The 14335-nt window shown below is 44.2% G+C and overlaps 1 protein-coding gene across 1 annotated transcript in view; it reads left to right on the top strand.

Moving 5' to 3' along the window:
- The window catches only part of Rab31 (RAB31, member RAS oncogene family), a 132021-nt gene that overhangs the window by 79832 nt on the left and 37854 nt on the right, over positions 1-14335 (top strand). The window contains exons 4-5 of the mRNA XM_038339204.1: positions 4588-4659; positions 6047-6153. Coding sequence (XP_038195132.1) covers positions 4588-4659; positions 6047-6153 — 179 coding nt within the window. The remainder of the gene's footprint in view (positions 1-4587; positions 4660-6046; positions 6154-14335) is intronic.

Here is a 14335-nt window from a genome sequence, read left to right on the forward strand (position 1 = left end):
CATTTCTTTTACGTTTTATTTATTTATTTATTTATTTATTTTGTCTACAGTGTTCTTCCTGCATGTATGTCTGCAGGCCAGAAGAGGCACCCGATCTGGTTGTAAGCCACCATGTGGTTGCTGGGAATTGAACTCAGGACCCCTGGAAGAGCAGCCAGTGCTCTTAACCTCTGAGCCATCGCTCCAGTTGTCATTTCTAAGCCCATCCTTTCCCCCATTCCCATTTTATAAAATACAAAAGCCGAGATCCGGCCAGGCCAGGCCTCAGGACTTTCAGAGCCTTGCCCTCCTCACATTGTTCTGAGGTCCGTTGTGGAAAACTAGGTTCATATTAGTTAACTAATATTGTACATAAAAATGTTTAAAAAAATAGGAATTGTTGAGTTAAAACCAAAATAAACAGATTTCCCTCCTCTAGAATTATTTCCAACCATTGGTGTGCTGATAATACCTTGTTGGCCTCTGGGCAAACAGTTTCTGTTGGGTTCCTCAGACTTATTTGATCAGGAAACCTTTCTCCCCAACTGGCACCATGGGGGCTATTTGTTCTTCACAAGACCTTCAGAAAACGCCCATGGGCTATCGAACCTCTTGTACCATTTGGGTTTAGTTATTGTCCAGTATCTTGTAGGACTAAACCAATTCTATGTTCCCATTCCCTCATGAGAAGAACTTGAGACTGTTTGTGAATCTTTAGTGTAACTAGAATAAATTCTGGTGGTTTTGTGACGGTCGCTATTATTACCTTAAGAGGCGAGATCATATCAAAGAGACTGGAATCTTGTCAGACTTTCGAAACCCAGTGTCCAGTTGCCTTCCAAGAAGATCTTACCCGGCCCCCGTAGCTTGAATATTGAAGGTGCCTGCACTGAATGTTTCCTCCTCTGGGTGGTGCTGTTGGAAGGTGGGAGACCTGTGAGGTGGGGCCTTGTGAGAGGTCTTTATGTCACTGGGGTCCTGTTCCTGAAGGGAGTTTGTGGGATCCAGGTGACTTCCTCTCTCTCCATTGTTCTATGGCCCCTCCTGAAGTGAGTGGTCTTGCTCCTTCTGTCATTTGCCTCCTAACTACAAGCTGAAGTGAAGGGCCATTAGGACTGGAACCCCCAAACTCTGAGGCAAAAGGAGCCTCTCCACAAAGTTCAAAGTGCGTGACGGTCATCCCTTTCTCTCTTACGATGTAGACAACCACACACACACAAAAAAGAAAAACAAAAAACCGATCAGGGCTGTCGGGATAGCTCAATAGTTAAAAATGGATGTTGCTTTTCCAGAGCCACTGAATTTGGTTCCCAGCACTCATGTTGGACAGCTCACCACTGCCTCTGTAACTCCAGCTCCAGGGGGGATCCAACTGCATATACCTGTGTGTGCAAACACCCACACCCACACCCACCCACCCACCCACCCACACACACACACACACACGTAATAAAAATATAATCTTAAAAAAGTCACATGCCCAAAGAACCCAGATAACCATCAAGAGGCAAATTGGCTTTCCAGAATTGTCTGTGCTGCTCCTAAGTGATTAAATGCTACCTGGGAGTTACCTAAACACTGAAATTGAAGCCTGTATCTTGTTGGGTAGCTGGCGAAGGCTTGAAATTGGCATTGGTTGTGTTGACTTTAAAATAGACTTCCAAGATGAGGTTCTAATAAGAAAGCTTTTACCAGCCTCCTGCAACTGTGACCTTTCTTTCTGGAAGAATCTTTGCGTCATCCCATCGATATTAATTCTGACCTCTTAGAAAGGAAATTATACAACAGCAACCGGTGGCTGACCGTATGCGTTCACTTGCGCTCGACTTGTGTGGGATAAAAGGTAAATATTGTAGGCCAGAAATGATTTATCTCTTTGTCCTTCACAATATTACCGTTTGGTCAATGCATTATTGAGTTTCAGGGTGAGACACTAGCTTTGAATTTATTTAAACCCCTAGGTCTCCAGCAATAAAGTCCTTTAAGTGGCTTCACCAAAAGATTTATTTCAGAGTGGTTCCTTTGTGCGGAAGGAATAGCGCATTGCATACTGAGGGCTTTCAATAATTCATGACACCCGCATGCCATTGGCAGCTTTTGGCAGCAGAGCCCGCAGGGAAATCTGTGTCATGCGTCTGCCTTCTGGGAAGTGAGGCTTGCACTAACTCTAGCAGAGGCTGTTTTGAAAACAAGAGGGGAGGGAGCCATTAAGCATGACTGGCGGAGAGGCCACATTTTATGCAGCCTCTACCTTTAGCAAAGCCGGGTGTTTACAGATAGTGCTTTTTTCCTCCCATGAACAGAAATTCTGACTGGTTTTGATCCACCAGGAGTGCATTGCCAAGGGTGGGCCGAACGTGAATCCTTGGAGCTTAGCACTTACAACAGACACGGGGGAGGTCTGTGGATGTGGAAAAGATGTGTGGCATCTTTTGTTGAGAGACCTGGAGTGGTGTTTGTGGGCAGAGGAGAGTGGCAGGGTCTCTGCCTCCATTCAGCTGAAAGCTTGGCTCTCCCTGAACGCCGTACTTCGGTCTCCTTCTTAAAGCCACCAAACTCCAGGGTGGTTTTCCTTCAGAGGGGAGACCTGTGTGCAACACTGGAAGGAAAACCCTGTCCCCTCTCCTGATCCGAGCATGCCAATGAGAAGTGCCATGTGGGACACAGAAGGAACGAGGGCAGTTTGTTGTCTTCCAGGAGAACTACAGGACTCATCTTCCCATTTCTCCCCCTCTCTTTTTCATGCCCCAGTAAAAATAGCTGGCTTTTAATTAATTTTTTGAAATACTTTATTTATTTTGTGTGTGGCTAGGCTTTGGGGAGGACATGTGGCCATGCCACACCACACAGATAGAAGTCAGGGGGCAACTTGTATGGTTCAGGTCTCTCTAACTATGTAGGTTCCTGGGATTAAACTCAGGTCTTCCACCTTGGCTAAGCTCTCCCTCTGGCCCTGATTTATTTAAACCTAAAGCTAGTTTACTTAAAGTTATTGTGAAATTTATATTAGAGAGCCTTTTAATGTACATATGACTAGAAGTTCTACTGCTGACATCTTGAGAATGACCGTGTGATACCGGCATTTGGACATTCGCTGCCGTCCACTTTCTCACATTGGATTATATCATCTTTGCTGCCTTCACACATTTCCAACTTCATACTTGTCAAAAGAGCTTTTTTTCCTTTAAACAAAAATTCTCCTCTTCATTTCAGCAGCTGTGGAACATTCCATTGTAAACGCATGTCTTGTCAGCCTCAGCTGCTACAACAAAATGCTCCTGAGTGGACGGTGTAAATAGACCTTCCGTTATCCTGGCTCTGGACGTAGCTCCATTGACATCCTTACTGTCTTGTGAAGGCTCCTTTCCTGGCACACAGACAACCTCCTTTGTCTGTACCCCCACATACTGTGTGTGGAGGGCTCTAAGCCCATCGTGGAATCCACTTCATGACCTCTTCTGACTCCAATGACTTCCCACCCGACCTCCCACGACCTTCCCTCCTAAAGGCCATCACGTTGACAAGAGGTCAACGTTTGAGTTGTGCTGGGCACACAGCCCTTTATCTAGAATATTGCACAGGGCAGCGATGAACCTTCACATTCTCCTTTGATTTTCCCCTCCATCATGACATAGGGAAATGGCTTTTCTGTGCATGGTGGTCACTCTGGAATATATTTCCTATAAGTAGACTTCTGGGCTGAAGGGCGCGCAGCTCAGCTTCTGGTATATCATTCCTAGTGACCCTGTGGGACTAAATACCATCCCCATGTAGTAGATGAGAGTGTCTCCCTCCCCAGGCCCACTCCAACACACAATTTAAGGCCTTTTAATGCTTATTAAATTAATAAATACCTAATCATTTTTAGTTCATTCTTTTTGTTAATTGAATAAGTTTAACTATTTATTGGTAACTTGAAGTGGTTACTTATATAACCATCTTTTCCATTTCCCTGTTGAGCTTTCTTTCATTTACTGGTCCTTTCCAAGACTTTTTTTTTAAATTAAAAAATACAAATTAAAACCAGGTCCTCCTGAAAATACGCATATAATGTATACATTTAGAGAATAATTATCCATCTTATTTGAGGATGAACGACTCCAGGAGGCAGTGATACTTAGGTTTCTGGTTTGGGGGATGAAGCCCATCTAATATGTCACCATTAGCGACCTTGGTAGGCAATAAAGCTTTGCCCGCTAGCACTGGCAGCCAGCCGAGGCTCGGGGCACGTGGCCTGCTCCTCCTCTGTGGTTCTGAAAAGGCCTAGTGCTGTTTCATTTCATTTTCTCTCCCCTTGAAGTTATTTCTTCCTTGCCACTTTATGAGATTGTCCTAGGTCAGCAGAGAAAAGAAAATTCAGAGAATTCAACATTGAAAATAAATTCTGTGCCTGGCTTTTGGTCAAGAGGCCAATTCATGGTCTATGAACCACAAGTGTATGTATAGTTGGGGAGCAGAGTTTATTTAATATACATTCTAGAGAAGTCGGAGGGGTGGTGGTTTGGAGCTCCTTCAGGGATGACAGAGCTTAAAATTTAACGCGTGGTGTGGGATTGTTTAAAGTCTGTTTGTTCTCTGTGGCCTAACCTGCTGACTGCTTCCGGACAGTTTCACTCGCTGGCTCCCATGTACTACCGAGGATCGGCTGCAGCTGTCATAGTGTATGACATCACCAAACAGGTAAGAATGTCTTTCAGCTCCAGATGCCACGTGTGGGGACTGTCCCAATGACACCAAAGCAGCCTGGCGCGTTGAGTCTTGCCAGCAGCTGACAGTGTGGGAGGCAAGGACAGCGAAAGCTGGGTGTCCGCCATGCTTCCCCCACAAAGCAGCCTTGAATTATTTTCTCAATTATGAAAACAATAAATGTTCATTTTAAAACTGACCCCCCTTTTTAGATCTGTTTATTTTACTTTTTGTGTGTGAGTATTTTGCCTGGATAAATATCTGTGAAGTGAACTACGTGTGTGCCTGGTTCCCACAGAGGTCAGAAGAGGGCATTGGATCCTTCAGAACTGGAGTTACAGATGGTTGTGAGTTGCCATGTGGGTGCTGGGAACCCAACCCCAGTCCTCTGGAAGAGCAACAAATGTTTTTTTAACTGCTGTGTCATCTCTCCACTCCCTAAAACTGAGCTTCCATAAACACAAGGCCATGTCTATTAGCACTTTCCTTGAAAACATTTTAAGTTCTGGATGTTTTACCATTATAGGTTATTTCCTGTTCCTGGTTCAGTTGCACTGTTCAAATATCAGAGACAATATTTATGTATACAAAAGTGCTTGTAGGCAGTCATTCCCCACTTATCTGTAGTTTGATTTTCTGTAGTCTTGGTTATCCGAGGCCAACTGCCACCTAAAACTATTAAATGTAAAATTCCAGAAACAAGTCACGTTTTAAATAATGTATTATGTTATTATGATTATTCTAGTTAGTTACTGTTAATATCTCATTGTGCTTAATTGTTTTCTTAAACTGCACCATGGGTGCTCATGGGACAGAGACACATTGTTTCCAGGATTGGTTCTAAGCCACAGTTTCAGACATCCACTGAGGACCATGGAGTGTATCTCCTGCAGAAGATTTTAGCAGGAGTGTATTTGAGTGCTTTGACTTAGTGGCATTCCTTCTGCCCTCCTTCCCCAGTCCCTCTGGAATGCTGACCACTCTCTGATTCATGGCTGTTATATTCCATGAATGCTCACCACTTCCACCCAAATATGCTGTAACTTTGGCCTCAGCCCTGGAGCCAGACCTAAACAGATGCATTTCTCTCTTGAAGCAAGCATCAGTATCCACTTGATCCCGATATCCTGGTTCCCACAGTGTCAAGGCTGTCATCTCTGATCAATGGTACTTGCTGAAAAAACTTAAGAATGTGATTTTTAACTTCTTCAAGTTTTAACTTTGAAGAGGCATCTGTTATAGGCTGAGGAGAAGTCAGCTAGTGTTAACTAAGTGTCCCTTACAAACTTTTTTTCCCCACTGAATTACATAGGGTTCATGTGTCTACTTGTTTGAAATGTGTTGACCGGTCTTTTCAGTGACTCATCTTGTTTTTGGTTAGGATTCATTTCATACCTTGAAAAAATGGGTTAAGGAGCTGAAAGAGCACGGCCCAGAAAACATTGTGATGGCAATTGCTGGGAACAAATGTGACCTCTCAGATATCAGGTAAGACGTATTTCGTGTGTGTGTGTGTGTGTGTGTGTGTGTGTGTGTGTGTGCACGTGCGTGCGCATGTTCATTTCGCATCTCCTATCCCAAACACCTCTGACTGAAATGGAGTTATATCTTTACTTACGCTTATGCTCTCTGTGTAATGATTTAACTGACGGCCCCTTACCTGTGGTAATTAGCGTGATATGATTCAGAGTAGAATTATAGGAAAATGACAGAAACTCGATGGCCCTATAATAGTGAATGTTAACTGTGTAGCTGTGCATCGCATAGCTGTATCAATGCCTTTATTTATTGTTGGACTAGGCTGTTTTGTTACCTTTTTCTTTTTGTTATCATTACAACTAATACAGTTTTAGTAACACTTTTACATACAAATGGCCATGAGAAGTCTTGATATTTTCATGTTTGTCTTAGATTTTAACCTAAGGATGTAGTCCAGTCTATATAATGCTAATTTTTTTTTTTTTTGTTTTTCGAGACAGGGTTTCCCTGTAGTTTCTAGAGCCTGTCCTGGAACTAGCTCTTGTAGACCAGGCTGGCCTCGAACTCACAGAGATCCGCCTGCCTCTGCCTCCTGAGTGCTGGGATTAAAGGCGTGCCCCACCACCGCCCGGCTTAATGCTAATATTTTGATTTAATATCTGAATATGATACGTTTTAGAGCAGCACCCCAAGTGGCAGTGGCTTATCAAACTTCTTTTTTGTTTTTTTTTTAATTTTTTTAACATTTACTTATTTATTATGTATACAATATTCTGTCTGTATGCTTGACGGCCAGAAGAGGGCACCAGACCTCATTATAGATGGTTGTAAGCCACCATGTGGTTGCTGGGAATTGAACTCAGGACCTTTGGAAGAGCAGGCAATGCTCTTAACCACTGAGCCATCGCTCCAGCCCCCTTATCAAACTTCTTGACCTTATGTCTTAGTCCTTTTTCTGATTGTTATATCATAATGCCCAAGGCTGGGTTTTTATAAAGAAAAGAAGTTCATTGTGCTTTGCCTAGAGTTTCAGTAACGGAATGCTGTTGGCTATATTATATACAACATGATAGAGAGTTGGGCGTGGAATGGAGGCCATATGCAGAATTGATCACTTGGTGGGCAGGGGCCCAATGAGATCCAAGGACTAATTTCTGTCTTTTACAGCAACCCATCACAAGTAGGGAAAACTACACTGATCCCTTCTGAGGGTTGTCCCCCACCATGACCTAACCACCACCCATTCTTCCAGCATGCTGCTAGCTCATGAGCTTTGAGGAACACACCGCAAACTGCTTATCATGCTGTAGCGAGTAGAGAGTGCATTAGAGAATGATGACTAGCCTGTTAATCCAGGCTGCTCAGCTGGTCGTTTATGAAATGAATGCTACCTCAGAAGGTTATGTATTAGTCGTCCTTCCTCATGACAGGGCTATTCCAAGACTAGAGTGGATATCCGAAACCATAGTCTACACCATACCCCATGTATGTTTTGACTTCTTTCTATATATAAAAGTCTATGATTAAATTTATTTTATACATCAAGCATAGTAGTAAATGATTTAGAACAGCAACTAATAGGATAGTTTGTAATAATAAATATAGTAAAAGCTACGTAAAATGTAATGAATTATTTATTTCTGGAAATTTCCATTTGATATATTTGGACTCAATTGATTGTGGGTAACTAAAGCCCTGGGAAGCAAAAACACTGATGGGGGAATATACTCTTGCAAACTTGTTTTGCCTCTATTCGCTTGGCTCTGAATTCTCAAGAATTCCCATCGTGGGTTTTCATAAAGACAGCTACATCATGCTTCTAGTTTTGACATCTTAATAGAATTAAACCAAAATTAAACAAGCATTGAAATGGATCTTGCAAAAGACCTTAAAGTGGCATTTGGTAAATTACTCTGTTTCTTTGTGTTTGCAAACACGTTGTCTCACCTTGCATCAGGTAGGTTTATAATACCCGTGAACGCCACTTAATCGCTTATTTTTCTGGGGGTTGGACAAGTCTTTAAACTCTCCAGACTTCGTTCAAATATACTTCCTCTTTATTGTAATCCTGAAGCAGCTGTTTTGGCTGGTGTTTCCTGCTTTGGGTGGTCAGTGGACAGAGTCAACTTTGGTGAAAGAGGCGGGTTCATCTGACACCTCATTGTGGTCATTGATCGAGAAAAGTCCACCTCTTTCTCTTTTGGGGGGATACAAACGTGCATGCATGTGTGCGTGTGTGCTCATGTACAATGTTGGACTGTAATTTAAGAAGACATTGATTTTTAGTTGAATGGGTTAGGATTGTTTGCTATGTGGAGCCGAGACCGAGCATGTTAATTTTGGGGAAAAGGGAGGTGAGAAGATGTTGGTAATTTCCACATGATCCAAACAGGCCTTCTCCTAGCTCTGGGGTTCAGTAGGTTCCAGCTGAGCTGTGGAGAAACACTGATCTGGCATTCTCTGTATTTCAGCTCCCCACATCTGACAAGGACCTTGTGGCCCATTGAAGGGATGTGGCCAATACAAGACGGGGAGGGTGGGGGCTCTTGATGAGGGACAGCTTCAGGTTAGCACAGACTGTCTCTCATTCCCAGGGTGGACTCACTGGTGTTCTCTCCAGACTCCTGCTGTGTGAACCATAGGGTACACATCCAGCTAAGACAACCTGGCTAACAACCCGCCCCTCTCACCCCTGACTGTAAGAGCACTCAAAACCACTCTATCCCCAAAGGATGCCGATCCACCATCGCCCACCTACCGTCTCCAGCGACACCATCAAGACCTCCAATGCTGGCAACTTGCCAGCCTTTCTGCTTAACTTCCTTTGTGTTGTTAGTTTGGCCTCAGTGAGACCAGAATCAAGCTCATTAAGATCCCACAGGTGTTCAAAGCCTGGCATTATGTCTTTTTTTTTTTTTTCTGTATACACAGTCATTCGAGAGGGTACTTGTTTTGATTATGCAACAAAGGAAATGACCTATTTTTGTAGTTCTTGTTCAAACTTTTGAATAGAGAGAAAGGTTATTTTATTTTTAATCTATAAAATTAATAAATTAATATCTATCTATCAATCATCTATTTTAGTGCGTGACTGCCATGGCATGCTTGGAGGGGTCAGAGACAACTTGTGGGGGTTGGTTCTTCTAGCACGTGGGTCCTGTGGATTGAGCTCAGGTCGTCAGGCGTGGCAGTGAGCACCTCCACTCACTGAGCCACCAGTTTTGGATGAGTTTCTTGAGGTTTGTTTTACGGCTTAGCCGTGCTAAATCCTAGACAATGTTCTGTGGAAGCCTCAGGCCAGTAAGAGGCTCCCCCTTGCCCCCACCCCCGTTTGTGTCTGTGGTGTGTAAGTGCCTATGGAGGTCAGAAGCTGAGGTCAGATTTCTTCTTTGACCTTCTACCCTGAAGCAGGGTGTGTGCTTAACCCAGCACACCAGTTTAGCTAGTATAGCTAGATAGCTTGCCCTGGAGATGACTCTCCACAGATGGGCTGCCATGGCATGACATTTGTATGTATGCTGGGCATCCATATTTAATTCTTTACACTTGGCATTACCAACGCTTCCTCACCCAGGTATCTCCAGTCCTCCCATCCAGTTTTTACAAAACACCTTTTATTTCCATTTTATTTTATTTTATTTCTTCAGTGGAAGCAGAGAACACGAACATGAATTTAGAACACGAACATGTTAGGCTGGTGCCCTACCCCTGAATGGTTAAATAAACCATGGGCCTCACTAAGCTGACCACACTGCCTTGCACTGATGCTCTCCTGGCTCGCCTTCCTGAATAGCTGAGATTATAGGTCTGTGTCTCCAGGTTTGGCTTGCACACCTGTTTTTATATTTGCCTTTTCCCTTTGAAGAAAGAAAGAGGGAGGGAGGAGAGAGAGAGAGAGAGAGAGAGAGAGAGAGAGAGAGAGAGAGAACACCAGCCTTCTGAAAATCACACTGCGTTAGCCAGAATTAAATTTTTAAAACTGTTCTAATTTTTAGGAATTGCATCTTTTTGTGATAGTTGATACTAGTGTTCCATTTATGAACATGATATAAAATTTCTAGAAAAATTTTAATGTCGGCTTATGTTTATGACATTATCTACAGGGAAATATTTAAAGAGCACGTTGGGAAGACCTTAAGTCTAATAAACAGACTTAGCAAGGTTGCTGGTTACAAGACACAGATAACTCAGTTACATTTCTGCTTATTAATAGTGCGTATGTAGAAACTGAAATTAAAAACACAGTATCTTTTATTCTTGCTCTGGGAAAAAAATGAAATATTAGCAACGTACAGGATCTGTGTGCTGAAAATTATAAAATGCTCTTGAAAAATCAAGTAAGACTTGAAAAACGGCCGAGACGTAGCTGTGTTTATCCATGGGTAGTCGCGGTGTACTAAAGGTTTCTGTTTTCTCCAAAGTGATGTCTAGGTTTAAATGAAATTCCCGGGGATATCCCACCAAGGATTTTTGGTAAACATAAACAAACACATTCTGGGGCAAGGCAATGACGCTGAGGGTAAGAGCGCTTCTTGTACAAGCTTGAGGACCTGAACCTGGGTCCCCAGCCCCCTATGAGAAGCTGCCAGTGGCCCCTTGCCCCTGAACCTGCAGTGCCTGAGTGATGGATAATCTTGTCGACCTTGTTGGGTGGAGGAGTGTCCAGGCAGCTGTAAGGCATGCTTCTGAATGTGTCTGTGAGTGTTTCCAAGGGACTGAAAATGGGGAAAAGAATATGAAGTTGGGGAACAAAAATATAAAGAGACGTTCAAGATCATTATTGATCTGTCAAAATGGCTAAGTGGAAAACAGAGCCAATGCCTGGTGGTGTTGCAGGGGGGAGGGGGGTGGGACAAGATGGCTCAACAAGTAAAGGCACCGGCTGTGCAAGCCTGACTGCCCGGGTTGGGTCCCAGGAACCCATGGCAGAAGGAGATAACCAACTCCCAAAAGTTGTCCTCTGACCTCCACAGACACTCCGTGCCGTTTGTGCACCTGCGCTCGGGCACTGTCATACGCACACAAATAATACTAGTAATGAAATGTTAGTGGGAATATAGCCTGGCAGGTGTATGATGCTGACCTGGTACGGGCGGAAAGTACTGCTAGTGAGCAGAGCCCGTTGTCTGTGAAGCAGTTCAACAGTCTCGTGCAAAACCAGACCTGCAACCCAAGCAACCCCACTCTTGGGCATCTATGGTGGAGAGATGACACTTAGGTTCACAAGAAACCTACTCATGAATATTCATAGATGTTTCGGGTACCATCTCCAAACCATAATGAGCCTAGATGTCTTTGAGACAGTGACTGGCTAAACAGATTGTAATGAACTCACTCCGTGGACTGCTGTATACACACACACACACACACACACACACACACACACACACACCAGACTGCAAAGTTGAATGAATCTTTGGGAGCCTTGCGCAGCGTGAATAAGACTATGTGAGTGAGATTTTCATTATTGTAACAAATACCTGGCGTAACTCAGCGTACAGAGAGAAAAGGCTGCTTTTTAACTGACAACTTTGGGGATTTTGGTCTGTGATTGGTTGGCCCCTTTTCTTTGGGCCTCTGCAGGTGCTTTATTGTGGCAAACCAATAGGCTTACCTTACCATTGGGAATGAAACAGACCCCAGCTTCACAATGCTCTTCAAAGGCAGGTGAGTAATGACCTCACTGTGAGGCTGCCACCTCCTCCAGGATCAGTAATGAGGGGTTACTTAGAGGAGCATGAAAGCCCACACAGGCAAGGATGGTGAGTCATGAAAGCTGGAACCCAGGAGCATACTGTGTGACTCGTGGGAGGCTTAGGTCAAGTAATTCAGTCCAAGCGGCTTGGCTGCTTTGAGTCCTCAGAAGCCCTCACTGGTTAGATAACCCTGGGAGAAGGACAGGCCCTGTGCATTTGGTTAGTTTCAAGGCCTTTCTGAGATATATGAGCTGTTTACTTTGTAAGTCTCAAAAGAGCCTCTTTCAAGGTGAAATGTCTCAGTTTGCAGGAAATGGGTTCTAGCTATACAAGCAGGAGACTGTAAATAGCCCTGGGAAAACCAATTAGGAACATGTCAGTGTTAAATCTGATTTGCAATATTATGGGATAGTCTGCAAAATGTGACCAAATTTTCTTGGGGCATTGTGTTTTTGAGACAGGGTCTTGTGACGCCTAGGATGGCCTTAAACTCACTATGCAGATGAGGATGACTTTGAATTCATCTTCCTGCCTCTGTCTCCTGAATGCTGAGATTATAGATGTGCATTTGACTCTTGGTATTATTTCTTCCGCTTGCTTCCCCCCCCCCCCTTCACTTTCTTTACTTTGTATGGCAGGAGGCAACAATGTATGCATGGAGGTCAGAAGGCAGTCTGAGGGAGCTGGTTTTCTCTTTCCACCCTGTCAGCTCTGCAGATGGAGCTCAGATCATTGGGTTGGGCAGCAAGCACCCTTGCCCACTGCGCCACCTTGCTGCCCACCCTCTTCCTCTTGTCAGAATTTCACTATGAAGTTCAGGATGGCCTTGAACTTGTAATGCTTTTGCCTCAGTCTACTTGACTACTAGGAATAGAGAAGATTCCACTACGACGGCCTTCTTAAGGTGGTGATGTGAGCGGGGCAGTGGTGGCACATGCCTTTAATTCCAGCATTTGGGAAGCAGAGGCAGGCAGACCTCTTTGAGTTTGAGGCCAGCTTGGTCTACAGAGCAAGTTCTAGGATAGCCAAGGCTGAGAAACCCTGTCTTGAAAAACAAACAAAACAAAGATGGCGGTGATGTACATGGAGAGTAGACATCAGGATTGTCTTCTTCAGTGGTTCTCTAACTTAATTTTTGACACAAGATCTCTCACCAAGTTGGCTGGACTCAGACCTTCCTCTCTGTGCCTTAGAGGTGCACGCTGCTGCACCCATCTTTTTTTTTGAAACATAAGTGTGGGGATCCAAGCTCAGGCCCCTGTGCTTGTACAGCAGCGTCTTTACGGACTGAGCCATCTCTCACTCCTCTCGGGTGTTATTTCTTATAACTGCGTGGGAATCTATAATTATGTCAATAAAAATTCAGTAAATAAAATTTTGATTTAGATGGGAAAAGATTAGTGGTAAATGTATTTGCATATGATGCATACATCATTTATATTTACAACAGGACTTCTGAAGAGAGTTTGGCTGATGTTTTGCCAGCATCCTGAGTGAAATGATTAACTGGACTGTCCCACCACACACAGGGCACAGAAGAAATACGGGATAATGCTGTTAAAAGCTGGCACTTAGGGGCTGGCCTTTGCTAGAGCATTTGCCTAGCTTATTTGGGGCCCAGAGTTTGATCCTCAGATACACGTACACACACATACACGCATATGCACGCACACACATGCATGCACACAAGCAGGAATGCACCACCACTACCAAGAATAAGAACTCTAAAAGAAGACAGGGGAAGCCTGATGCATTGGTCTTTGTCCAGAGTTCGTGTGTCTCCCTGAGACAGAAATAGTCTGGCAGGCGACAGGTCTGTGAACCTACTGGGCATCTGCCTGTGGGGAGCTCTCTGTGGCAGGAGAATCAAGCAGTTGGTCAGCCAATCTGGCTGCTCCAGATTCTGCCTGCTGGCATGACACTAATAGGGAGCGAGCCAAATTTCCAGGTCCCAGACCTTATTCCAAGCCTGACCTCATTTCACTCCAATCCCAAAGTGATTTGCTCTTCCATAATTCCCAGAAAACTGGATATTTCCATCCATCGAGGGGTTACACAAGGACAGTTTCTCTCTCTCTGTGTGCGTGTATCTGTCTCTCTGTCTCTGTCACTCTCTCTCTGTATGTGTGTATAAATGATCGAATGATCTCAACTAACAGACATTGGTGGCGTAGCATGTTGGCCCTTAAGAAGAGCTGTGCACAGCATCTTTGGAGAGTGCGCTGGGCTGGCAGCGGATTCTGCCTTTCAAATCCAGCAGAGCCCGAGGAAGGCATCTAGAGCAGAGGGCTCGGCCGGAGACACCTGTCCCTCAGTCGGCGTGCTTCGTGGGCATGTGTGCCCAGAAGATAGTAGAGGTTCAGTAGCCCTCATCCAGAATGCCTAGGGATCAGGGTACCTTGGAGTTCAAATTTTACAATTATTTTCATATGCATACGGAGCTGTCTTATACGTGGTTCTAAATTACATGGGATGTAGAAAAAGACAAGATCTCC

Source organism: Arvicola amphibius, chromosome 8 (genome assembly GCF_903992535.2).
Source record: "Arvicola amphibius chromosome 8, mArvAmp1.2, whole genome shotgun sequence".
In the NCBI taxonomy this organism is placed as follows: domain Eukaryota; kingdom Metazoa; phylum Chordata; class Mammalia; order Rodentia; family Cricetidae; genus Arvicola; species Arvicola amphibius.